The sequence below is a fragment of the Barbus barbus genome (assembly GCF_936440315.1).
Source record: "Barbus barbus genome assembly, chromosome: 23".
Classification (NCBI taxonomy): Eukaryota; Metazoa; Chordata; class Actinopteri; order Cypriniformes; family Cyprinidae; genus Barbus; species Barbus barbus.
This window is the reverse complement of record NC_136751.1, coordinates 18691054-18718264: the sequence shown is the minus strand read 5'-3', so window position 1 is coordinate 18718264 and position 27211 is coordinate 18691054. Positions and strand designations below refer to the sequence as shown.

Here is a 27211-nt window from a genome sequence, read left to right as displayed (position 1 = left end):
GTACAAGAGTGTGTCACACACTTACATGAGAGCTGCCAGCGCTGGCCTGTCTTCACCCTGTTGCCACAGACATTATGGCAGCGCAGACAGAAGTCCCATTTTGCCTCAAAGGTAAGGTGCTTAAACAATACTTTCAAAACACACAACTGAAATATGAGTAAATAATAACCAGTAGACTTGTGTATTCTACGAGACAATTGTTAGTAGCTCTTTCAGACTGTACAGTCTCTACATTACAGTACGGTGCTAAAGTTTAAAGTTATGTGATGTGCAGTTCTGCATAAATGTGTGCTTGATTTCCAGAATGCATAACTCAGTATCTGAAGCCGCAGAGGGTTCAGTTCATGAGTTTGGTGCAGCTCAACCAGTTCAAGGGACGAGCAGAGAGCAGAGTTTTGGTATGTCAGTCTTGCATTTGTGTTAATTCTTTAAATTTACTTATTTATTCATTTCAGAATTAATAAAATGTATTCAATTAAATTTTATCACACACACACACACACACACATGTATTAGTACATATATGAAGAGTTCAGATGCAAAAGCCTCTAAGTGCCGTTTGAAATTTTCTTCTAAAATGAGTATTTTATCAGGCTCCTGTGTAGGTTCAGTAAATTTCACTTTAATGGCAATGAATAGGTTCGTTTCATTGCCATTATAGTGAAATAACTGAACATTTTAGAATAAAATTTCAAACGGCACTTAGAGGCTTTTGCATCTGAACTCTTCATTCATATATATATACATATATACACACACACACACACACACTTATATTATATATTTTACTCTTAGTATTTAATTTGCCAAACATGTATATGTAAAATTAAAATTTTTAAAGGGTGGCAAATGCAAATAAAAAAATGTAAAATTTTTAAAACAAAAAATAAGTTTAATTCTTATTTCTTTTATAAGAATTGTGTTGTAACAAATATGAGGGGGAATTTTTTTTTTGTTTTTTTTTCAAAATAATTGTATTAAACATTTCTAGCCCTTTTGATGTAAGCAGCACTTTAGCTGCATGAACTCCACAAGTTTTCATGTTCTCAAGCATGATTTGAGATGATCCAAAAACTCTTGTTTCTGTACAAAGAGTCACACGATCAGTGCCCTCCTGTTGTTTCTTGTAATTTTACTGTTGACTGTGGTGTTTCTCCTGCATTTGCTGCTGGTGTAGAGATGTGCTGATGAAGTGTGCATGTCTCATGCACTGCAGAGCATCAGAGCAAGGTTCTGCTTGCACAGTCAGCACTGCATTGTTCGTATGTGAAACGTCATTTATCACTGAAGGGCTGCGTGCTTTCTCTGTGTGATGTGAAAGAGAAAGCACTGAAAATGCCAGAATATTGTTGTTTGTGGTTTTGCCCAAATATATTGCTATAAATTCAGACCAAAAACAACATTTTCAGGCTGGTTGCTGAACCATGAGACTGAAAGCCACAAAAAATGAAAACCAGATTTGAGGGTACAACTGAAAGGAAATAGCTAGCCTTTTGTTACAAGCTCATTGTATTATAATTTGTATTATATATTATTTGAGTTGTAACTTTTAGTTTTAGTTACTTTTTCTTATTTGTAAGTCGCTTTGGACAAAAGCGTCTGCTAAATGACAAAAGTAAAAGTAAAGTATTAACCAGCAGATGGCACTAGACTCATTTGTTCTGTTTTGTGCTCTTGTGTTTTTGTTCTTTGACAGGTGATGTCTCAATGGAGAGCTCATGTGTTCCACAGCAAGCAACCAGTGAAGGTGGGAAACACTATATAATTCGGTCCTGCATCAGAGCACATAGATCTCACACCAGGGCCAGAGCAATACGTGACATACTTTTACAATTTTTTTTACGTTGATTGGCCTACTTTGTGAGCGGAAAGATGTGGTTATCAAAGACCAGCACTTTAATGTGGCACACACACTTATCAAATGATTTCTACACCACTTTCTTAAACTTTTTATTTTTATTATTTTTTTAACTAATGCATACTTTTAGATTGCAGTGACCCCAAAAAGCATCTAGACACTCAAGTCACACGAAAAGAAATGTAAAAAAAGAAAGAAAAATATCACAAGCGCATCTTTCAAGGAAAACAATTTGAAAAAAGATGTTTGTCAATATAGAGTAGGTACGTTGTTCAAAATGATGACAAAAGGTAGCTTAAATACAGTAGGGTAAACTTATTGAATATAGTATATAAACTAAATAAGCAAATAAATAATTATTAAAATAATGATTCACTTAATAATAGTTAAATTATTAAAGTGAAAATAAATGAAGTCCATTGTGCATTAGAACACATTGATATTATGGAGTATTTAAAAATTAAATTAGGGCTGTCAAATCGATTAATTGCGATTAATCGCATCCAAAATGAAAGTTTGTTTACATAATATATATGTTCGTTCTGTCTGTCTGTATCTATCATGCACACACATACATGTATATATTTAAGAAATATAAAAAATATGAATCTTATATGTGTGTGTGTGTATATATATATATATATATTACATGCGCGCACACACACACACACACACAATCACATACACATGTAAATATTTCTTAAATATATACATGTACTGTATGTGTGTGTATAAATATACACAACACACACACATACAGTGCATTGTGTAAACACAAATTTTTTATTTTGGATGCGATTTAATTGCAATTAATCGATTTGAGAGCCCTAAATTAAATACTTAAAATTCAAAGTAATGTTACATGTTCATATCACACTTGTTTTAATACCAACATACTATGCTATATTCAGAAATCATAATGTTAAATGTGACATTCACAATAACGTATGTGAAATAAATGCTTCTACTATTCTGCTAAAATAAGGATATTGTCACAGAGCCAAAAAACAGCAAGTAACCTTGAACAGTGAATCGACTCTGTCATGAAACTATGCAGCTGATAAAACAAACAGTAGTTTAGAAGCCAGAGGGTCAGTGGGTCATGTCCACTATTAACTCAAAGTGCTGTAGGGGGGAATATTTCTTAGCAAAGTTTCATTACAATTTATATGTCCTCTTAGTGATATTTGTTCCATATTCCAGCTCAAAAAACATGCTAATGACTACTGTTATTAGTGCAAACTGTTTAATGTGATTTCATGACTGAGGATTTTAGAAAAGTTTGAATGGCATGTTCTTTTTTTTTTTAAAAGCTGATTGTATTTCTTGATTTGTGAAATAAGGGCTAAGAGCTAATGGACTGTACCACGCTGTGTAATGATATGCAGTTAGATATTGAAAGTGTATGACTCAGTACTAGTTCCTGTGGAAAGCTTGTGTGTTCCAAAGCTCAACTTCTGTGTTTGAGTTTCAGTGAGTGACCCAGCCTCCCAGACCCCTGCCTGGGTTAACTCTGAGTCACTTTATTTCCAGTGTTATTTGGTGCATATACATGTCAGAGTATGTGTGTTGTTTACAGCGGTCCTGTCTCTCACTGCAGGTGGAGAGTTCCTTCAGTTATCTAGAGATCTATGCCATCACTATCGACAGCATTGAGCAGGTAAGAGATCTACTGTTATAACATGCTACGATGATGATAGACTGTTAAGAGTAATGCACATTTAATGTTGCTTGTCAACCTAAACTGTAACATTTTGTTTTATGAGATGCTTTTAATAAAAACATCTCTTGAATGAATACATGTAAATGTGGCTATGATAAAAAAAAAGAGCAGCTGTAATAGAAATATATCAGTATACTTTACCATAATTCTGCAATTCATTATTTAACTTTATTAAACTTTTTTTTTATTTTTAAATCAAGCATTTGAACCATTTGTGGTTTGTTTTAAAGGAAGTCTATTATGCTCTCCATGGCTGTAATTATTTGATTAAAAAATGCAGTAAAACAGCTATTTTAAACTGTTTTAATATATTTTAAAAATGTGTTGTATTCATGCGATGGCAACACTAAAATTTCATAATATTATCAGTTTTGAAAAAATTGTGCTGCTTAAGTTTTCATTATTATTTGATGACTATAAATATAAAAACATTATTTTAACAGACATTTATTTGACATTTTTAATCTTTTGCAACAGTGTAAAAGTCATTAGGGTCACTCTTTGCTGAATAAAAGTATTTAAAAAGGTAATATTGTTAAATATAAAGTTTCTTTGTAAATCATGAGAATACTTATTTATAAAAAGATTTGTAAAAGTGTAATACACTTGCATGTCAATAATGTAAAAGATTTCTATATTTAACCTATTACTATTTTACAGCAGTATTTTAGATTACTTTTCTGTTTAAAAATATTTATAGTGTAATGTAAACCCATCGTTAGAAACACAGGGAAGTTGAGGTCAGTTTTCAACCCTGATTTTTTTTTTTACGTGCTTAAAGCATGTGGTTTTGAACTGCTTTAAATGTCAAACTGTTGGAGGCACGTAATGGGGGTTCAGAAGTGATTTTTCTCTAAGCAAAGTTCCTCTTCAAATCAGCCAGCTGGGTTAGTTCTTTTTTGGATACTTGCAATCTCTCATCATTGCTTGTTTATGTGTGTTTGTGAGGTGGTTGTTGAGACGGACAGGCAGATCTACTCTCTTAGCCTGATGTCAGTGCGAGATCTGGAAGCTGTGGTCACCCATGTCACCGCCTCACTCAAGAAGATTTTTCCGGATTCATCGCCCGGGTGAGTGACCTGTTAATCAGCACCGCTAATCTAACATCGTGCATTACTTCAAATACTTTTCATGCATTTGTTTGTTCATTAGATTTCCACTTCAGTGCTTTTAAGGAAAAAAAATAGTCTAATCCAGTTGTGCGTTGTGGTTTAAAATGCATTGACCAAATAATCCGGTGTAGTTAGGATAGAAAAACAAATAGGCTTATCAATTTTGTTATTGACATCAAAAGCATTGTGGCCAATCCAGCTCTACAGTACTTTGGCACAAATGCAAACATGGGCAGGTGTAATGGCCTCATCCTCAAAGACTGCTCAAGGGTTTAACATAAATAATGCAATTCATTTTTAACTTGCATTGAATTAATATTTTGTATATTTTTATTATAATTTTATAACAATAAATTGTACATTAGTTATAGTTTACCCTTAAAATACACATTTTGCCTATAAATATATGTATATATTCTTATTTTAGTGCTGTCTAATCTCATATATTATTTGTTTACATAATATATGAGTGTGTACTGTGTATATTTATTATGTATATATAAATACAAACACATGCATGTAAATATTTAAGAAAAACGTTGTTTATATATTAAATGTATTTATATATAATATATGTGTATATACATATTTTCAAAATATATACTTTGTGTGTATTTAGATATACATAATAAATAAACACAGTACACACACATATATTATGTAAACAAACTTTTATTTTGGATGCGATTAAACGCGATTAATCGTTTGACAGCACTATTTTATTTATATGACTGTTAAATATAATATGTTTCTCTGTAAATATTAAGATAATAATACTTTTGTTTACACATTTACGTATACAAGTATATACACATTTGTGCTGATCATAATGTAGGCCTATTGAATGTCTAATGTAAAATCAGGGTCTTAAAAATCACTGCTTTCATCAATCATTGTAGAAAAATGGATGATCTTGACATAGTTTCCTTTTCCATATTATTCCTTGTGATAAATTCTAATGACTTAAACCATAGGTCTTCTGATTTGACTCACTTCTTCTCAAAAGTCTTAACAGGTTTATCTGCCCACAAATGGAAAAAAATATGACCTTTAGTACTCATTATCTATTGCCATCAAGCGCCAACATGTACATTGCGTATATCAAGTTATTTTACCACTGACTGGAAAACCAAAGAAATAATTTGTGTTGGCTGATGTGTTTTACTGATCCTACACTTCCTTTCAGGAAGTTGCTGAAGAAAGTTCCCCCTGACCTCCAAGAGCGGCTATGCAGTCTTGCTTCTAGAGTTGAAGAACATGTGAATGGAGCAGTTGGACCATGTGGTCAGATGATAAAGTTGTCACTCACAAAACAGTTTTGTGCGATCAGCTGTAGAGAACGGTCACATTTAGATGTTATTTAGATATCTAAATACTTTGATTTCGACATTCTCTTTGGTCCTTCACAGGAGGCTTTTCGGACACTTACGCAGCTTTGTGTGACTTCAATGAGTTCCCTTGCTCTATGGAAGTTCAGTGGGTCTGTGGTAATCACTACTAATAAGAATCAAATTGTCAAAGGATAAGCGATGGTGGTTTTAAGAACTGTTGCTCCTGTGGTTTCTAGGACGTCGATAACATTTACCATGTTCAGAACTGTCGGGTTTTCAACCTCGTTGACTTCAGTCATTTAGACAGCAGGTAGATGCAATGACTTTTACCTCTAAATAAGAAAATCATTTTTAATATGTAAAATGACATTTTATATATACATTTATATAATATACGTCCATTCAAAAGTTTAGGATCTGTAAGATTTTTAGCGAATTTTTATTCTCACCAAAGCTGCATTTTTAAAATAAAAAAATACAGTAATATTATGAAATATTACAATTTTAAATCACTGTTTCCTGTCACGTCACATGATATTTCAGAAATCATTTTAATATGCTGATTTGGTGCTTAAGAAACATTTCTTATTACTATCATTTAATAATCCTATTATGTTGGCAACAGCTGTGCTGCTTAATGTTTTTATGAAAACTGTAATACTTAAATTCTATGAATTGAAAGTTCAAAAGAACAGCATTTATTTGAAATACATTTAAAAGTCTTTACTGTCACTTTTGATCAATTTAATGTTTCCTTGCTGATTAAAAAGCATTAATTTCTTTAAACAAATCTTACTGACCCCAAACTTCTAAATGGAAGTATTTTTAATGTATAAATCAATACCACTGTTAATATCTTTTGATGTTGTGGTATCTCTGTTGAAAATGTTAACAGAGACTTGGCTTTAGCAGTGGGTGCTTTGTTCTTCAACCAATGGTTCACCAAAATATGCAGCAAGGACTTCAAACTGGTATGTATAGATACTACTGAGCCAAATAATCATGAATACTGATAAGAAACCTGGAAACTTTGAGATGAATGGTTGTGTTTAGACTTGGCTTATCCACTCATGTCAGACCTCCATCTCCTCTCGCTTCTGGCTGTGGAAAGGTCAGATATAGGCCACTTGCCAAATAATAAATTGTTGTTCTGACCATGAGGCATGACAACATCATGACAAGACATGCTCAAGGGCGACTTTGATCTCAGTGTGATACAGTATACTCATTTAAAATGGAAAGAAAGGACTGAAGGATGGGTAGAACAAGGACAACTTGAATCAACCAAACAAGCCTCTTTTCATTTAAACTTCGATATTTTGTGGCCTCCAAAAACGAGAATTGTACGTTATTTATCAGCCTCTGGTCTTTGTTTTCAGACACCTGATGTGCAGGAGCAGGTGCTCTATATGATCGCCCGGTCCTGTACTCTGGAGGAGGTCAGTCTGGAGGCCAGCGGACTCAAAATGTGAGTTTCATTAAGGCCCTTGCTCTTATAAAAAGCTAAACGCATTTACCCAATTTCTTAGAGGTAAGTTGATTATCTTTGCATCCTCGATGCAGGGATTTTGCTGTGAAGATGGCCAGCGCTTTTCGGGACAGTTCTACCTCTGCCGTTCATATCATAAACCTCTCTGTCAATGCTATTGAAGATAAAGGTACTGATGCAGATATTCTCTCTGTTCTGAGATCAGGTCTTCAATATTTTTTTTCTGTGTACACATGCTGATATTGTGATTTCAATTCTTGAACTTAGGTGTGATTGCTCTCAGTCATAGTTTGGGCAAATTGTCTCGTGGCCTCAGTCAGCTGCACCTCTCCAAGGTCTCTATGTCCCCAAAAGGTGCTACGTTGCTCTCTTACTCCCTTTTATACATTTTAAGATGCTGTTTTATGCCTACAGTAGTAACTAGATACATTTTCCGAGGACAGTGTAGCTTTGGTTGCCATGCTGTTGGCTTCTTCAACTTTTTTTCCTCTCCCTTCCTGTTGCCCAGGCCTGGGCTGTCTGGTTCAAGTTCTTCATCAAAGTACATCTCTCTGCAACACTCTCACCCAGCTAGACTTAAGCGGAAACATCGGCTGCCTGGCGACAGAAGAGGCTGTGGTGAGTTTGAAAGAGCTGGGATGATAGTTCAGATTTGTGCTTGCCCTGCCAATATTTTCACTGGCCCACCACCAAAATAACTATTTATATTATACATATTAAATATAATAGATACACTACCATACAAAGTGTTAAATAATTTTTTTTTTTTTTTTTTTAAAGAAGTCTTTAATGCTCACCAATACTACATTTATTTGATTAAAAACAACAACAACAAAAACAGTAAAAACAATAGTATTTTGACCATTTACAGCTATTTTCTGTTTTAATATATTTTAAAATGTAATTTATTTCTGTGATGGCAACGCTGAATTTTCAGCAGCCATTACTCCAGTCTTCACTGTCCTATGATTCTTTAGAAATCAGTCTAATATTCTGATTTGGTGCATTTCATATTATTATCAATGTTGAAAACAGTTGTGCTGCTTAATATTTTTTGGAAACAATGCTACTTTTTTTTTTTCAGGGTTTTCTGATGAATAGAAAGTTAAAAAGAACAGTATTTGATATAGAATTTTTTTTGTAACATTATAAATGCCTTTACTTTATTAAAATAATTTTTGTAAATAACAAAAAAAAACAACTACTGTTTTCACTGGAAAACTGAAAAGAAAAAAAGACTTAACGGTACTTCGGTGACATGTTTAAATTAGCAGAATTTTGACAAAAAAAATAAATAAATCTACGAACAAATGGTGACAATCCAGCACGAGCCCAAACGTGTCACTCGTGTCAACTGGCCTGAAACTTCCTTAACACTTGCCCGTGGACTTACTGTTGATAACTGTGTGTGTATATATATATATATATATATATATATATGTATATATATATATATATATATATATATATATATATATATATATATATATATAATATTTCAGTGTTATAGAAGGGAATGGAGTCAATGATGTGTTTCAGTACATTAACTTTCTGTCTGGTTTTATTTATCACTGAAATAGTTGAATACTTGGGAAGGCTTTGAAATAACATGCTTCTCTGTCTCTTTTAGAGCCTCTTTAAGTTCCTATCTGCTCCAAATGCAGTTTCTCACCTGGACCTCAGCTACACAGACTGCCCTCTAGACACAGTGAGTCACATCAGTTATATTCTGCATCTTGTTTGATTGCTTATTTTGTAGTGTAAAATCAGTTAAGGATATGAGGGTATGTCATATATAGTATTTATTCAATGTCAAAGATGGTTGGGTTGTAAACCAGCTTGACTTTTTTCACTATGGTATTTCTTCTAACGTATCTAGAGTACCTTTGACCATTTTCTGTCTATATCTGTATCTCTCTAGTTGTTTGTGTCTTTGTCTGTTGGCTGCTGCACTACTCTGAGCTACCTCAACCTCTCCAGGAACACTTTTTCTCATAGGTGAGCCATTAAAAGTGACATTATGGATTATAAGCATCTCTACACAGGCTGCGTGTACATACTGATCTGTGTTGCTGCACTAGGAAAGTACGAGAGGTCACACGCAGTGTGAGGGATTTCTTCAGCAAGAGCACAGTGTTAAAATACGTGGGACTTGCTGGAACTAAACTACCTCCAGAAGCTCTCAGGTATGGGGTTTGTGCCAATATATGCATAAATGTGTGTTACATGCCTGCGATAGGCAATTTGCATCTGTTTGCTTATGGCCTAAATATCCATAATGAATTTTATATACTGTAACGTTAAAAAATTTGGGGTCAGTAAGTTTTTTTCAAAAATAAACAGAAAAGAGTTAATTTTAATCATATTTTACAATATTACTGTTTTCTATTTTAATATATTTTAAAATGTATTCCAATGATGCAAAGGTAAATTTTCAGAAGCCATTACTCCATTCTTCACTGTCACATGATCCAAAATCATTCCAATAGGCTGATTTGGTGCTCAAGAAACATTTCTTATTATCAAAGTTGAAAACAGTTGTGCTACTTAATATTTATGTGGAAAAATATTAATTTACTTTTTTTTTTCATCAGATGCCCATTTTCCACATGTTGGTCTGATTCTTTAGAGTCTTCATGAAAAGTCTATAACATACTTTGGTTAATTTCTCAATGGTAGTGTAAAACAACACCCACATTATTACCTTGTCAAAAACATCTCAGTTGACAGCGACCCGTTTCGGTGCATGTCCCTTTAAATGCTAATGAGCTCTCCTCACCCCACCCCTCTGAGCACTGAGCAGCAGTTCTTTGGAACTGTAAACTTTAGCCGCATTCGTTGTGAAACTCACTAACTAGCACATTATTCGGAAAGGCGATTTGCAAAGATTGATAAAAAAAATTGATAAACACATTTAGGTAGATCGGGGAGCGCATTCCCTTCAAAAACAAAAGTAATGCACTGCGTCTTCAGAGGCTCGGATGTCGGGAGTAAATGACGACTGCTATGTTCATTATTACATCCAACAACGGAATGCCTCAATCGCTTAGGAGTAATTTTTGTTTACACCTGCTCCAGCGTTGAAACAATGGCGGACTGTGGACAGCTCACTCAGGGTGGGTCAATAGTCGTGGGAGGGACCTGTCTGCGTGACATCAATTTGCCAAGAATCTGTGAATGGCTTGATCTGAGACGGTGCTTATGATTTGTGGGGACTTAAAAAAAACACTGGGTGGATTTGAATCATTATAGGGTGGTTGTGTACACACACTGCCAACACGCATTTATGTTCAAACACCATGCTAAAATGAATTTTACATCTGATGTCCCCTTTAAATAGAAAGTTGAAAATAACAGCATTTGAAATAGACATCTTTTGACCATATGTGTTTTTCTTTTATCATTATTAATGCCCAGTGTAAATGTTGTTTAGATTGTTACTACAGGGCTTGGCCACCAACACCTATCTATCTGAGCTGGAGCTTGACATCAGCTGCTGTGAGGTACAGACACACACCCACATTTACACACCAAAGAATTATATAAATCTTTTCTTAAAATTTTGTGTGTGATTTTGTGTTACTGTAGCTGAGGTCGGCTGGAGCTCAGGTGATTCAGGAACACATCTTCGAGGCCAAGGCCATCTGCAGTCTGAACCTGTCTGACAATGGTACAGTCTCTTATTTTATTCTCTCTTCCATGCGACCGGCACTTTATTAACCTCCCTTCATACCTTCCTCTTTATTTCTGTCAGATTTATTATATTGCTCTCAATGACTAACTCTTTCACAACAGCACTAGAGGGGTTACAGGGTCTCTCCTCACATCAGGTTATAAATATATCTGACTGATACATGGAGAGATGGAGGCATAAATTAATCTGACTCGCTGTGTGTGTGCGTTTGTCCTCCTGCTGTTTAGAAAACCTCTTTTCACAAGATGAGTAAGAAGCAGGGGGCTGTTGTGTGACCTGGTGATATTTACCACATTTTAGCATAGATTTTTAGGGAATGTTCTAAGTAACCAGGCATGATGTGATAAAGCGATAAACAAAAGCATAGAATGAGAACAATTTTTCGGTTTCTGTTTGGGTAGCCACGCCCACTGTGAAATGTCATTGGTCTGAAATCCCACTCTTCCTACCCCAATAAATATCAAATATGTTTTCTTTTTCCCCCTGACAGCACCTAACTGCTCAAATATTACGCATTTTAATGAAGAATTCATGCAAATGTTTTACTGCTTTTAAGCACTTTTTCCACATTTTAAGTGTTTTTATTACTGTACATGATTTTACTTTTTTTTTTTTTTCCCCAAACTGGGACACAAGTGAATTTCATTCTCTGTGGTAATCAACAGTTTATTTTATGATTAACCTGGAATCTTCCTTAGTTGTTGATCTAGATATCTCCTTAATAGAAAATGAAACCATTTTAGTGGTTCTTGAAGCAACTAGTGTTGCTTTTTAAGATAGAAGCAATGTTTGTGAAAATGTTGAACCCTGGGAGAAGATGGAATCAGGCCATGCTATTTTTATAGCCCAGGAGGAGACAAAGCAAATATAGGTGTTGTTGTATCTGCTACATGAGGAGAAAAGGCTCAACACATCAGTCAGAATAACACATGACCCACTGGACCCACAGTGTGCCGCTGCAGGGCTATCACACCTGTCTGAACACACATACAAACACTGAGACCAGTGTCAGTGTGATATAAATGAGAGAACTATTTGACTTATAAAAGATGAAAACAAACACGACTGGACAGGAACAATATCCCCAAAATCATTTGACACCTGTCAAATTTAACAGATTTATGGATTTTTTTTTTTAATGGAATGTATGCATAAAATGATCGTAATCCCTGCAAGATATCACTGAAATAACTGTGATATCACTGAAATAAATAGCCACTTTTTTTTCAAAATGACATAATAAAAGACACAAGAAGCATTAGGGCCAAAATGAGCTTGCTTTGCCTTCGCTTGGCATGTAGTCTAATATGGCAGCTGTGTGTGATAGAAGTTGTATGGCTCGCTTACTGTGAAATAAAATAATGTGTATATATAGACTAATCGCAATTAGTAATTAGTTTTTAGTTTTAGTTACTTTTTCTTATTTGTAAGTCGCTTTGGACAAAAGCGTCTGCTAAATGACAAAAGTAAAAAAGTAAAGAGTGTAAAGACCATCGACTCTACCGTGCGACTCCACCGGGCAGGGACACCGGCAAGGGATAGTAGTAGCTTTTTATTTAATTTTTTCATTGATATGTTTATTATTGAAATGTTGTTGTTATATGCATGTCAATTTTATTTAATTTCTTTATTTTCTTAAATATGTGGGTAGATAGTATTTATAGAGTTGTAACTTTTTTAGTTTTAGTTACTTTTTCTTATTTGTAAGTCGCTTTGGACAAAAGCGTCTGCTAAATGACAAAAGTAAAGTAAGTTAAGTAAGTAATTTGTGGTTTCTCTCTGACAGGTTTTGAGAGCAATATGGTTACTTTAATTCTCTCCATTGGTCGCAGTCATTCAATCCGGCACCTTTCAATTGGACGCAATTTTGCCATGAAGTCTAGGTAAGTGCCATGAAGTCTAGGTGGGAATTAGTCATATTTTTTAAATGGTATGTGTGCTTATTTGAAGGTTAGATGTATGAGTGTTCAGGAAACCTGTTTGAAAACTATTACCATTTTGGAGGCACTAAAATTACACTTAAATCACTAACAGATATTTTTGATGCATCTTTCAGTCTATCTAGCCCATCCTCTCTCTCTCTCTCCACATCATATCTACCCAGTTCCCCCTTTTTCTTTCATGCATATGATGCATATTTTAATGCCGCCTCTTTCTCTCAGAGCTCTTACAGATGTGTTACACCGCCTTGTTCAGCTAATTCAAGAGGAGGAGTGTGTAAGTACATTTCACACACTTCTCATTGCTCCATTAGAATCATACTTTAGTCATATTCATAACCAGGCTCTCTGAAATGGTATAAGAATTGCTGCAAAATAGGATCACTTCCCCTATCCACCACAGATGCATACACCAGAAAGTCCACCTACGGACCACAGCTCTCATATAACGTTGAGAGTAGGAAGAGCTGCGGTCTTTGAGTCAGTTAACATTAAGGATTGGTATGTGTGCCTCTGTTTGTGTTTGCATCTGTAATACTAGAACCAATATAGAGAGAAGGTCCACAGAGACGCTCCCCCCTCCCCCCTCTTAATTTCTCCAGCAGGCCTTGAGTTTTAATTACCCAGAATCCCTCTCTATCAAGGCACGCCCGGGCTCAGTAATTACACAAGCAGCTCTGACTCACATATAGGACTTATTAAAACAGACTCTCAACTTTATGTAACTTTATCCACATTAATAGGAGCATTTATGGTCTCCAAAGGATCAGTGCTGGCCTTTCACGACCCAAACTTCTCAGTAGATACTGTTTCTAAAGCTAATGAGACTCAGACCTTGACAGAAATCTTAATGAGACTTATAGCCAAAGGTTAATGACTCCATAAAAATGACTCTAAATGTAAGATCAATGGAACTTGATGAAGCAAATATAGCTCTTAAATATAATGACCAATGTCTTATATGTGCATTTGGCATGGGACGTGACCTCCTTGATGTCCTTTTTTTTTTTTTTTTTTTTTTACACTTTTTAGCCACTGGAGTCTCTCTCTGTATGTGACTCAAAGTTGAAAACTGGTACCACCATCCTCATCAACAGCCTGGGCAGCAACGCCAGCCTGTCCAAGATTGATATCAGTGGAAACTGTATAGGTGACACAGGAGCAAAGATGCTAGCAAAGGCCCTCATGATCAACACCAAGCTAAAGTAATTTTCCACACATGGTGACTTTTTGTCAAGTTAAACATGTTCCTTGATCATTATTTCTGTCAAGCAGTCAGAATTTATACTTGGGTTAATCTTAATGATGGGGTTAAAATGATATTTGACAGGAATCATTTTCCAGGATCAACAAAACAAGTCCTATTTGGCAAAATTGCAATCACTGTCATTTCATATGAAGGCTGTGCTTTGTTTTCTGACAGAACACTGGTTTGGGACCGAAACAATGTGACTGCTGGAGGATTTATGGATGTGGCCAATGCCATGGAAAGGTTAGAGCACCCCACAGACAAACAGACTTTTTCAATGACTTACATTTGTTAAAAAAAATTGTGTTTTCTGTTTGTGTTTTTAAACAGAAACGTGACACTACAGAACATGTCCATTCCAATGAGTGATGTTCTTCAAGCGTACCGAAACACCCCAGAGAAGATGGAGGAGGCTTTGCAGAAAGTTAGTTCTTGTTTCCAGGACTGTAGAAAGCCAGAAGAACAGACAATGATATAAAACTGACTCTTTTTGTGTGTGTGTGTATATGTAGATCCAAACTTTTTTGCACAGGAACAATCAGAGACAGTGTAGAACAGGTGAGGATTTGTGTCATCTGCAGCATGGACTGAAGACCACTCGCTCTGGACAGGTTTGTGTGGATATTTAATTCCTATATAATTATTACTACCTATAATATAGTAGACTGTAATACTACATACTAAGGGTTCAGATCATTATGGAAACGTCTCTGTTTCTCTCAGTTAGTGCAGGATCTCTGTAAGAAACTACAGGAAAGTGTGCATCCTTTAACCTGCTATAATATACAAGAGGTGCAGTCGGACATCTTGCATGCAGAGGAAGTGCTTCAACATGCAAAGACGGCCATTAGTGTATGAGATTCCACATCTACATGGTTTGCAATATTACAGATTTAAAACCAGATTTTACACTACAATTTAAAAGTTTGGGATTGGTATGATTTAGAATTTTTTGAAAGTCTCTCAGGGCTGCATTTATTTGATCAGAAAAATAAGATGGTAATATTAGTGAATATTGCTTGAATTAAAATAATAGTTTCTATTTTAATATATTTTAAAATGTGATGTATTCCTCAGATGGCAAAGCTGAATTTTCAGCAGCCATTACTCCAATCTTAAGTGTCATACGATCCTTCAGAAATCATTTTAATAGGCTGATTTGGTGCTCATGAAACATTTCTTATTATTATCAATGATGAAAACAGATTATTTGATGAATTCAAAATGATGAGAATTCAAAAGAAGTTAAGAACAGCGTTTTTGAAATAGAAGTGTTTTGTAACAGTAAATGTCTTTCATTTAAATTGTCTACTTGATCAATTTGTGTTCGCAGTGAACAAAAGTATTAAAATCTTTAAAAAAAAGTCAACCTCAAACTTTTGAACTGTAGTGTAAAAGTAATTCCTGTTATGCAGTACTATTTAAATTTCCATAACAGTTTTACATTTCCATAACAATGATGCTTTTAATGTACTTGTGATGCTTGACTTTTGGCCTTTCCCCGCAGTCTTTCGCAGGGCTTTATGAGTTGGGCAGAGCTCCCTCTAGTGGGCACATGCTGAAATGCATTCTCAATGATGCTGCTACAGCCTTGAGGAGTGAGATCACTGAGGAAATCCAGGTGAAGTTTTGTCATGTTTTTTGGGTGTTTCTGTAGTGTCTGGTATGTAGTATGATCGATAGTTGAGTATGTTTATTGCTTTTGTGGAGGTCACTCTAATTCGATGGCAGTATAAATCAGATTTTCTCGTGTTCTGCAGGAACTGGCAACAGCAATGCTGCAGTCTGCCCAGCTGACCTGTCCCAGAGTCGTCCAGAGGTCGAGTGTCAGCGAGCATCTGGCAGAATGTGTAGCTAAGAAGACACGTCAGGCTGCACACTTCATTCAAAACACAATGCAAGAGACTGAGAACAGCATCAGAAACAAGCTCAGGTGGGTTGCACATGCACATTACTATATAAACAATATTAAACACTTGAAACCTCAAAAGATTGTTATATTTACTTTGTGCTCCCCTCTCTCACTTTTTTCTCAGTGAACTGAAACTGTCTGTCAGTGTCTCTCTGGTGGAAAGCATAATTGATGAAGTTCTTCAGGATTTGTCAGTGGCTCAGGAAAAGCTGGTAAGTGTTTGCATTTATGAATGTGATATTGAGCACATGAGAATTGTGTGTGCATGTGTATGTGTATGACATGAAATGTATATCTTGCTTGCTTTCAGGACAAGCACATGAGGGAGTTTTCCCAGTCCACCAATATCAAGGCCAATGTTCCTCAGCTCAGAGTGATGGAGCATGAATTCCCCACAGATGATGTGAGGACAGAGCATATCTGCTCGATTCTAGCTTTCCGATCCAACATTTACTCAGGACTTTTCCTTACATAAGAAATTAATACTCCTTAGCAAGGATGCATTAAATTGTTCAAAAGTTGCAGTAAAGGCTTTATTTTTTCAAAGAAATGCTGTTATTTTTACATTTCTATTAATCAAAATTCTAAAAAAAGTCACAATTTCTACAAAAATATTAAGCAGCTGTTTTCAGCATTGATAATTATAATAAATATTCTTGAGCACCAAATCAGAATATAAGATTTTGTGACACTGAAGACTGGAGTAATGACTGCTGAAAATTCAGATTTATCTTCACAGAAACAAGTTACATTTTTAAATGTATTAAAAATAGAAAATCAATTTTGAAAAATTGTAACTGTAACTTACAGATTTTACTGTATTTGAGTAAATAAATGCAATGTAATAGACTTATTTCAAAAGCATTAAAATAAATCTTAATGACTGCAAACTTTTGAATGGTAGTGTAAGTAAATTAGTAAGCATTTTAAAAACTCCGTAACACGGCCTTGTGTGGCTTGTTGCTTTTATAAAATTGTATAATATAAATACAATATATTTCATATTAGACTAATCATAGACTGTTTACAGTTACCAAGAAATAATAATATTTAGTGGGGTATAAACGTCTGAGACAAACTTTATATTTCATTTTATTCTCATACAAATTTCAAATGATATCATCAGGATAGTAATTTGAGTTAACTGATTAAATAATTGATTAAAAGTTAACACAAAGTCTGTGATTTCTTAGCATTTTGCTGAATAATCTACACCACTTTGTCATAATTGATGATCCATGTTCTCCAGTATGATTTGAGAATGATTAAAAGTGGAGGAACATCTATATTAAGAACTTGTATTAAGAGTCTGAACAAAAAAAATATATATTTTTTTTTATAACATTTCTGTTTTAAATTCTGAAACCAATTTCCAGATTTTAAAAAATTCAAATTTTTCAAAGTGGTCTGAGGAAGCCCTCTTTTGCAATTCAAGTGATGTACGTTCACATAATATCAATTATGGCTTCAACACAGCAGGATTTATTGTTTTATAATCAGAGTTTGATTATAAATTCAAATGATTGTAGTAATCTAGAGCGTGGGTTTGATTGCAGTCACTTGCATGTATTTAAGTTTGATTCTCTCTCTACTTGTCCACAGTATGTCCCTGTAAACTGGAGGAACAGCTTCCACTCCCGTAGTATCCGTCCCGCCCCTTCCATCAAAAGTAAGTCCCTTGTGTCTTGATGCCGACAAGTGCTTCTTGCACAAGTCTCGCCCTTTGCCATTTGTCTTTGCTTTTGCACTCCTAAATCACAGGTGATTGGATGTAGCAAATACTGGTGACATCATAGCTGTGCATTACTTGAAAGATGATTGACTGTAACAAACCCTGGCACACGCACCACAGCTGTTGAGGTCAGAGGTCATGTTCAGGTCTATTTAATTATGCAGTCATCAAATACGGAGGGGTTAAAGACTTGTCATTGCTCTTATCTGAACAAAGCCAGCATGATTTTTACAATCAATCAACTATATATGGTCAAACAGATCACATTCAACCACATCCTTTACTATAGCATGCACAAACTGATTTAATGACAACACGTGTATTTAACTTGAGCAAATGTGTGAGATTGTGTGTATGTGATGCAGTATGCACTCTAGTAGTATTATAGTGCACGTAATTCAAAAGCATGCTTTGTTGTTTGAAGTCCTGTCTGCGAGAGCGGGATCCCCCCTCTCATGGGACTTCCCCTCCCTGTCTAATTGGTTGTCTATCTGTGGTGTGTGTTTGAGTCTGAGACAGTGGGGGGATTGATTTTGGGAGGTCCCACCCTGTCTCTACTAAATATAATCAGCTGTGTAACACTGCTGGCAGCAGCTAACTGGAGCATAGCCCTGTTACTCTCACACCACTGAGCCCCTCAGACGAGGGAGGGGGCCACCCGCTTACAACCACGACAAAGCCCCTCCCCGGTCCACCACCCTCCTCTTCCTCTGCTCTTATCTTTCCCTTTTCTTGTTGCTGTCACATTTCACCCCAAAATAAATTGTATGAAGAAATAATTAATTTGCTTAAACAAAATGAAGCCTGTTACTCGTATAATTGTTTTATTGTGACATTACTGGAATGCAAAGTACTGTTCTTTTGTATTTTTATTAATGAAATTTAATACTTTTATTAAGCAAGGATACAAGGATCAAAATACATTTGTAATATTATATTCATAATGTTTCTTTTATACTCTCTATTCATCAAAGAAAAAAATCGATACAGTTTCCACAACAATATTAGTCAGCCCAAACTGTTTTCAGCATTGACAACAAGAAATGATTAATGAGAACCATTTCAGAATATTAAAATGATCTCTGAAGAACCATTTGACGCTAATGACTGGAATACTGATTGCTGCATGGGTATAAATTGCATTTTAAAATATTTTATAACTTTTTTTTTTTCTGCCACAAAAATGTCACAGTGCAAAAATCAGAATCCTCTTTAATTAGGCTTGATTTCCCATATCTAAAATATAATCAAATAAATTAGACTGTATATTTATTGATTTTGGGGGTAAAACATGACATGGCTTTCTAGGCGTGTTTTTGTGAGATTCCCTGGGCGTCTCCATCAATCATGTGGATATCCTGAACCTTCCGTAATGTCTAGCTTTATCTTCCTCTTTCCCTTTCCCTGCCTTTTTCACTGATCTTTCATTCCCCCTCTCGTATCCTCTGCTGCATATCTGCATATCCATCGTTCCCTCCTCCTCTCTCCTTCTCTTCTATTTCCTCCTCTCCATGTAGATACACACATCATACAGGCTTCAGTCTCTCCCCTCCCTCAGTATCTCTCTCTGTTGTCCCTTATTTCCTTCCACCCTCTCTCTTTCTGCAGGTTTGTTAGATGTGGAAGGGGAACAGCAGGCGCGTGTGGCCACACATCCCCAGCAGGAGGTAGAGGAGAGACGAGGGGGAGGGCCTCAGGTCTCCAGGGTAGGAATGGAGGAGAGGAGGCGGGCCCTGTCATTGTCATTGGCCACGGGGCTGTCAGTCACAGCGGCAGGCCAGCTGAAGCCAGGAAGCCCCTCCTACTCGGGGAGAGAGGCGGATGCTGCTGCCGCTCCCGCTGCTGCTGCCGCTCTTAGCAACAGAGAGCCCCGGCGCTCGGAGCCTGCACCTCCTCAGCCCCCTATGGACCTGCCCATCGAAGGACACACACTGAGGCACTACACTCGCTCCAGGCCCAGACCCAACCGCCAGAACAGGCAGCCTCCCAGCAAGCCGCAGGTAAGACGGTAGCACAGCTGCCCGGGAGGGTCGGGAACCGAGAAGAAAGGAACAGGGGAAGGGTTTCGAGAGGCTGAGACGGGGACGCTGGTGGTGGAGAGAGAGGGGGAGGGATGCTGCTCATGTTGGTTCGTCCGCAGCAACCCAGGCTCCTCTGGGCTCTGTCTCCCACGTCTCCTCCTCACCATCTTCTCATTTTTTCCTTTCTCTCTTTCTCTTAATATGCGGCAAGAAAGGGTGGGTTGAGATTTTTTTTGGGTGTGTATCCTCCACTGCCATTTTCTGGCACCGTGTGTGTGTCGTCGTGCTTGTGAGGCTCAGCTGGGCGGTGTGTGTACGCTGTCAGAAAGGGGCACAGTATCTGTCCACTGCTTATGGACGCTTGTGCTTGGTGTGACTGCTGTAGCATCTCAATTATTAATGTTCCCAGATCAAGGAGGGCTTCTCCCTCTCTTTTTACCCTTGCTTCTGTCACCAGGAATGGAGGATACCTCTATTCATGGCATTCCCGGGATGTGGGATCGAAATCTATTTATTCTATAGATTCTATTCTATTCTATTATTATTCGCCCCTCCGTGAGGTTGTACTTGGGCGAAACTGATCATGTGTAAATGAGATGTAATGTTGTGACAGTCACTATATTTCTCTCGCCGATGCTGCAACGACTGTGTGTGGTTGCACTGGCACACTGCGATTCTGTGGAGCCCGTCCTGTCTTTTCTAAGATATTATATCCTCACTGCGGTGTCTTCGTTGTGTGAGATGGAGTGAAAAGAATGGCAGAGGATGTCTTTTTCCTCGTATCGGTGTGCATCTGTAACACTTGTGCATCCTGTGAATGGTCATTTGGTTGCCATAGTGATGGGCTTTACTGTGTTTTCAATTGTAGCTGCTCACACACACATGCCTTTACACTACTGTGTGTCTAATGTTCTTTTATGGCATGTTTATTGATGCTTCCATTGTGAGCTGTGATGTGTCTTTGATGCTGTGTGTGATAAAGGTGCTATTGTGCCCTCACATTGTGATTGGGGCAATTCTATGTGGTTGTCAGGTATTATATAATCACAGGTGTGTTGAAAACCAGCTTTTTTTGTTTGTTTGCCACAGAACTTTGAGCATTTTATCTCTATTTGCCATTAACCAAAGTATTATGATGGTACCATGTTATAAAGATGGTATCAGATAGTAATACCACAGAATACCATGTTGCTATTATGGTTCTGCTCAAAACCACTCAAAAAGTCGATAAGCTATTTTTTGGTAACACTTGATTAGGGAACACACATTCACTATCACTTTCACTAGTGATACAACTTTTCACTTATCACTATTACTAGCATATTGGCTGTTTATTAGTACTTATAAAGGACATATTGTTGCCTTATTCTGTGTGATCATATTCTAGATCCCTAGACCCCACCCTATACCTAAATGTAACTACTACAACATCTGCCTTATTTACTATCAATAAGCCGTAATTAGGAATTTATTGGGGTAAAATTCTTTTTTTTTTTTTTACAATTTAAGAAAAATGTATTTATATTTTAAAGTGTAATTTATTCCTGTGGTGGCAAAGCTAAATTCAGCAGCCATTACTCCAGTCTTCAGTGTCATATGATCCTTCAGATTTGGTGCTCAAAAAAAAAAAAGACTATTATCAATTAGAAAACTAAAATAGAATAGAAATAGAAATCTTTTAAAACCTTATCAGTGTGTTCATCGTCACTTTTAGTAGTATATTAAAGTGTCATGGTATTACCACAGTACTTTTTTTGTAAGGAGTGAAACAATGTGTGATTACCGTATCCATTTAGGATGGTGATCATTGGTATGCAAAAACATTCTATTGCAGTTATGTATTGTGATATCATTTATGATTACCATACTACTTCAAAGCATGCTAAGAAAACATGATAAAACTGTCATGGATGGGCCACAAAAACCATGGCAATGCCATAGTACTGTGACACTGTGTACTTATGGTTACTTGACACTTTTATCACCCCTAGTGCCCCAAGATATGTCAAACAATACCATGGTATGTCTGCATAAATAATGGGAATACCATGGTACTGTACTGTGATATGATGTATGATCACTGTATTTATAACAGTACTTCAGAGTTGTAATAATAATACCATAATATAGTACTGTCCACAAAAATCATAATACCATAGTACTATGAAGCCATGTATATATGATTACCCTCTGTATTTACCATAGTATGTCAAAACATACCATAGTAATACTGTTACAGTAGTGTCCACAAAATTCATGGAAATACCATAATTCTTTGATACCATTGGTATATAATTACCACCTTTATTTACCACAGTATCAAGTTATGTGAAAAATACCATGGTATTACTGTTACTTTAGTGTCCACCTAAATCACAGTGATATCATAGTACTGCGATTCCATGTACATATGATTACCTCCTTTATTTACCAGAATATCCCAAGTTATGTCAAAACAAACATGTACAATCATGGTAGTTTCCACAAAAATCATAGTACTTGTAAAAAAATTAAAACTAAGTCTGCTTGCATTAGCTTTTAGTGCAGTTAGTATGTATGGTTGGTAAATTATAGGAAGATTTATATTGTGTTGTAGTCATACTATACTATTATATGATGTCATCGTCCATGTAGGAGACCTGTAGCTGTTTCTGTGTTGTCATGGTGACTGGTGTGTGTGTGAGTGTAATGCTGAATGTAGTCATGTCTACCAGTTGGAATTTCAGCCAATATGGACAGCTATTAAAATTGTGCATCTTCACAGTTACACTCACACACAAATACAATCTACAGTGTAACCGTTGTTACAAGTGTATATGTGTGTTATAGACAGTATAATGAGGAGGGGTCTTTTGTTATTATACTTGTGTTACTGTATAGTTGTAGACTGGTGTTACCCTTGTTATCGCTGTATATTTGTGTGTGTGTGTGTGTGAGGTCATTGTGCAGGCAGCTTTTTTCAGAACAGACACTCTCTGGAGACTTTGGCGCCAGTGTTATCGCAGACTTGAGCATGGAGGGATGAAAACATCCCTGTCGTTTCCTCTGATCACCTGAATGAGTATATGTGTTATGTTTATTCCTGTCAGCATGATCTGTTGGCAAGGGTGTGTGTCCATATTGTGTGACGGTCATACTCCTTGGCTGGTGAAAATCCAATGACAGGTGGTGCCTCAGGGAGAAGCTCGTGTGACTGGAGAAGAGCTGATGCTCTGATGGTCCAGTATATGTGTGTGTGTGCTTTTTTTCCCCCTGTATGTCCCCGCAGGGCTCTCAGCAGTGTGGGACAACCGGGTTCTGTGATGAGGGGTGCCTCTATGGTACAGCCTACTCATTGGTCTTGAGGAAAGACGACCCATCCATAAAAATTGTGTTCGGGGCTCTGTGAGTTTTAGTGTTGTCCCTGTATCCCTGTTAAAATTCTCTCTGCTCCTGCATTTTTGATGGCTGCATAAGCATTTCTTTTATTACCTCTCCTCTCCACAATATATATATATATATATCTCTCTCTCTCACACACACACACACACACACACACACACACACACACACACACACAGAGCTTTATTACAGAAGGATGCTCATCACCACTTCCAATCTTGAGTGAACAGTGTATTCCACAATTTGACGTCCTGCCACAGAATACTTCTGCAATTAATCAAGCTACACTAGAATTTCTATGCAGGTGTTTCTCAATTACATTTTCCACAAATGCAGTACACTTTTAAACATTACATATTCCATGTGAAAAATTCTTACCTAACAAAGTTTTTTTTAATTTTTATTTTTTTCGTCTTAACCTGTTCTGACCCCCCTCTACATTGTAATACTGTAATGGAGGGACTACATACTATTAAATTAACTATTTAAATTACAGTCATAATTTCATGATAATTTCATAATGTTGACATTTAATTTGTTCGGTCACACTTTATTTTAAGGTCCAATTCTCGCTATTAACAAACCATTAACTACAACTTTTGCCTCAATGAACTCCTAATTTGGTGCTTAGTAATAGTTAGTAAGGTAGTTGTTACGTTCAGGTATTGGGTAAGAGATTAAAGGGAAGGGATTAAAAATATGGTTATGCAGAATGTTTTATAATTACTAATAAATAGCCAATATATTAATAATAGGCATGCTAATAAGCAACTATAAAACTGGTCCCTATGCTAAAGAAAGTGCTATCATTTGTTACTACCAAATTGTAGTAAAGCCTTTTTTAATGAACTACAATAATGAAAACCGTATCTTCAGCCTTGTTCCACATATTATTCAACCCTGGCCTTTTACCATATGATTTTTGCCCATTATAAAAGTGAACATTCCTTAAAGGGGTCATCGGATGCGACATGCACTTTTACAAGCAGTTTGAACTGAAATGTCTGTTGGCAGTGTGTATACACAACAACCCTATAATGCCTAATAATAAATCCACCCAGTTTTTTTTTTTTTTTTTTTTTTTTTTAAATCTGGTTAAATCATTTTCCCCTTTCTCAAATCGAGCCGATCTCAGATGCCTGGGTGACATCACACAGACAGGCCCCTGCCACAATTGTTTGATTGACAGTAGCGTTTCAGCACATACTGGACTGGTGTCTTACCTTAGACCCGCCCTGAGTGAGCTGTCATCAGTCCTCCATTGTTTCACCGCTGGAGCAGATGTAGACAAGAACGGCTCTTAAGCGATTGAGGTGTTCTGTTGTTGGATGTAATATTGTACATAGCAGTCGTCATTTACTCCCGACATCTGACCCACTGAAGACAGTGGATTACGTTTGTTTGTGAAGGGAATGCACCCCCGATCTACCTAAATGCACCTGTCTTTCCACGAATCATTCGTGATCCAGCTTTCCTAATAACGTGCTAGTTAGCAAGTTTCATGATGAATGCAGCTAAAGTTTACCGTCTCTCGGAGAGGGGCTCGGAAGAGAGGGGCAGGGCGAGCAGAGCTCTTTGCATTTAAAGCAGCATGCAAGAAAATGGCTTGCTCTGAAAAGAGCTGTTTTTGACAGGGTAAAAACGGTGTTGTTTTACACTACCATTGAGACAGACTTTTCATTAAGACCCTAAAGAATCTCATCAGCTTGTGGAAAATGGGCATCTGATGACCCCTTTAAATTGTCTTGCTCCGGAAGTAGTATAATTTGGACATTTTTCTACTGCATGGTGAGAAGGCAAGTAATTAATCTTGTTCCATTTTCCTAAATTTTTACAAATATTTCTGTTGACTGCATTCATCAAATTTGGCCATTCAGCCCTGTTATATAATGTAAAAAGGAAGAAAAAAGATCGGTTTTAATTAATTAGAACATATGTTTATCAGTAGCTACAAACCAATATTTGGTCAAACTAATTAGTCTTTTCTGAGTAACAGCTTTGAGTCTAAATTTGCAAGCCCATTACTCATTTTATGTCCTTTTTTAATGTATTTATTTTTTCATATTTACTTAATGTTTATTGCTTGAAAATTACAAAATCAGATTTATTTAAACTGTTGCAAGACCAAAAATACCTTATTTATACCTTTTAACAAATGTCATCAAAAGGAGGTGCTTACTTAGCCTTGACCAGAAAACTGGTCAACCTCAGGAGGACCAAAAAAAAAGTCAGTTTATATGAGCTGTTTATATTCCTTTTATTTGAGGATTGATGATCAGCATTTTTTTTAAGGTTAAGCACCACCTTTCACTGACCATTTGCTAAGATTGGTTCTATTTTGTACCATATTTATGGAAAGTATTGGATTTAATTACAGATGCATTACTGCCTACCATAGAGCTTGTAGCTTTACTACCAGAGACGCATAGACAGAAGGCCGTGGAATTCTGGGATCACTGTCTCAACCTGACACCTTTAGACAGGCCTGCTCACATCATAATGTTGTTCTCAGTTCACAGAGTTTAATAGAGGTAAAGATCACTGCATTCATTCCATTTCTCTGTATCTCTGCTTCTTTCCACTGAAATTGAAAGGGAAACCAACGAAAATCTGACGCGGTGTACACAAAGTCATGAGTCATGACATGTGAGTCGGACTGATCTTTGATCAACGTGTCAGCTTCCATCCAGGAACAGCTTCTTTAGACCCAAACATGTCACTTTTACAAGGGCAGACCAGCTTAACCCGTCAGGTATTAATATTATCTGGTTTCATGCAGGAATCAGTTTTGATTTTCAAATTATGGCTAGTGGACTTAATTGCATATTGATTTATATGTAGCAGCCTAATCATGGAATAAATTCTCCTTGAGTGATGAAATATTCTTGGCTTTATGTGGAAAAATATGAACCCTAGACATAATGTTTTGGTATTAACAAACCCAGTAGGCCATATGAACCCCACAAAAGCTTTGTTTTCCGTTATTGATATATAATTAAGCATGAGCTGTATGGTTGCACTGTTCATGCAGTGTGTTTTGTAGGAGAATATGATTGTGTTATTAAGATGTGTGGGAAATACCTCTCCCTGTGCCACCTCACACAACGTGGCGTCTGCTCTCCTCCTCTTTTTAAAGATGGAGTGATGAGTGCTTTGCCTTCTCATTGGCCGAGAGGTGCTAAATGATTTATAATCCATTTCTCATGCGGTGTGCGGTGCCTCATTTGCATATGGTTGCTATAGCTCTGCAGTGGTCTCTCTCTCTACATATTTCTTTCTTTCTAATCCTGCAGTACCCAAACTGCCCGAAGGCCTTGCAGTCTGGGCAGCAGCAGGAAACAGGCAAAACACACAGACTGGGCACCCTGTGCTTTTGTGTGTGTGCATAGTGTTTGTTAGCTACTGATCTGGCACAGTTGACAAGTCAACATGGAATCAACATTGACCCAATTTGCTTTCTTAATAAACATGGGCATATTAATGGTCAGTCATATAATGATTAATCTTAGCACATTATTGAAAAAAATTCACAATATTCAAAAAAACGGTTTTGTTTTTTTGTAGTCATGTAAATTGTACGGAAACCCGTTTCTGTCATGGAATCCAAAAAAATTAAAAATCAAAATTGAATTGTTTATCTCACAATACAGTTTTTTTTTGTTTCTGTCATGGAAAAAAAGAAAACCGTAATTGGGCTCTTTATCTCACAATTCTTACTTTTTCTTGCACCTGCAAGTTCATATCTCACAATATGTTGTGACATGATCAA

The 27211-nt window shown here is 36.5% G+C and overlaps 1 protein-coding gene across 2 annotated transcripts in view; it reads left to right on the top strand.

Annotated features, from left to right (window-relative positions):
* LOC306842663 (capping protein, Arp2/3 and myosin-I linker protein 3-like) overlaps positions 1-27211 on the top strand; it is a 41040-nt gene continuing 13829 nt past the window's right edge. For both annotated transcript variants that reach the window (XM_079373660.1, XM_079373659.1), the window contains exons 1-31: positions 1-111; positions 304-398; positions 1697-1747; positions 3459-3518; positions 4530-4651; positions 5880-5977; positions 6103-6173; positions 6261-6334; positions 6920-6995; positions 7404-7492; positions 7588-7682; positions 7781-7867; positions 8022-8131; positions 9144-9221; positions 9435-9511; positions 9595-9699; positions 10947-11016; positions 11102-11183; positions 12994-13090; positions 13370-13424; positions 14180-14352; positions 14571-14639; positions 14727-14820; positions 14909-15007; positions 15120-15248; positions 15904-16017; positions 16157-16329; positions 16433-16520; positions 16619-16711; positions 17911-17977; positions 19649-20040. In XM_079373660.1, coding sequence (XP_079229786.1) covers positions 75-111; positions 304-398; positions 1697-1747; positions 3459-3518; positions 4530-4651; positions 5880-5977; positions 6103-6173; positions 6261-6334; positions 6920-6995; positions 7404-7492; positions 7588-7682; positions 7781-7867; positions 8022-8131; positions 9144-9221; positions 9435-9511; positions 9595-9699; positions 10947-11016; positions 11102-11183; positions 12994-13090; positions 13370-13424; positions 14180-14352; positions 14571-14639; positions 14727-14820; positions 14909-15007; positions 15120-15248; positions 15904-16017; positions 16157-16329; positions 16433-16520; positions 16619-16711; positions 17911-17977; positions 19649-20040 — 3120 coding nt within the window. In that variant the 5' untranslated portion in view covers positions 1-74. The remainder of the gene's footprint in view (positions 112-303; positions 399-1696; positions 1748-3458; positions 3519-4529; positions 4652-5879; positions 5978-6102; positions 6174-6260; positions 6335-6919; positions 6996-7403; positions 7493-7587; positions 7683-7780; positions 7868-8021; positions 8132-9143; positions 9222-9434; positions 9512-9594; positions 9700-10946; positions 11017-11101; positions 11184-12993; positions 13091-13369; positions 13425-14179; positions 14353-14570; positions 14640-14726; positions 14821-14908; positions 15008-15119; positions 15249-15903; positions 16018-16156; positions 16330-16432; positions 16521-16618; positions 16712-17910; positions 17978-19648; positions 20041-27211) is intronic.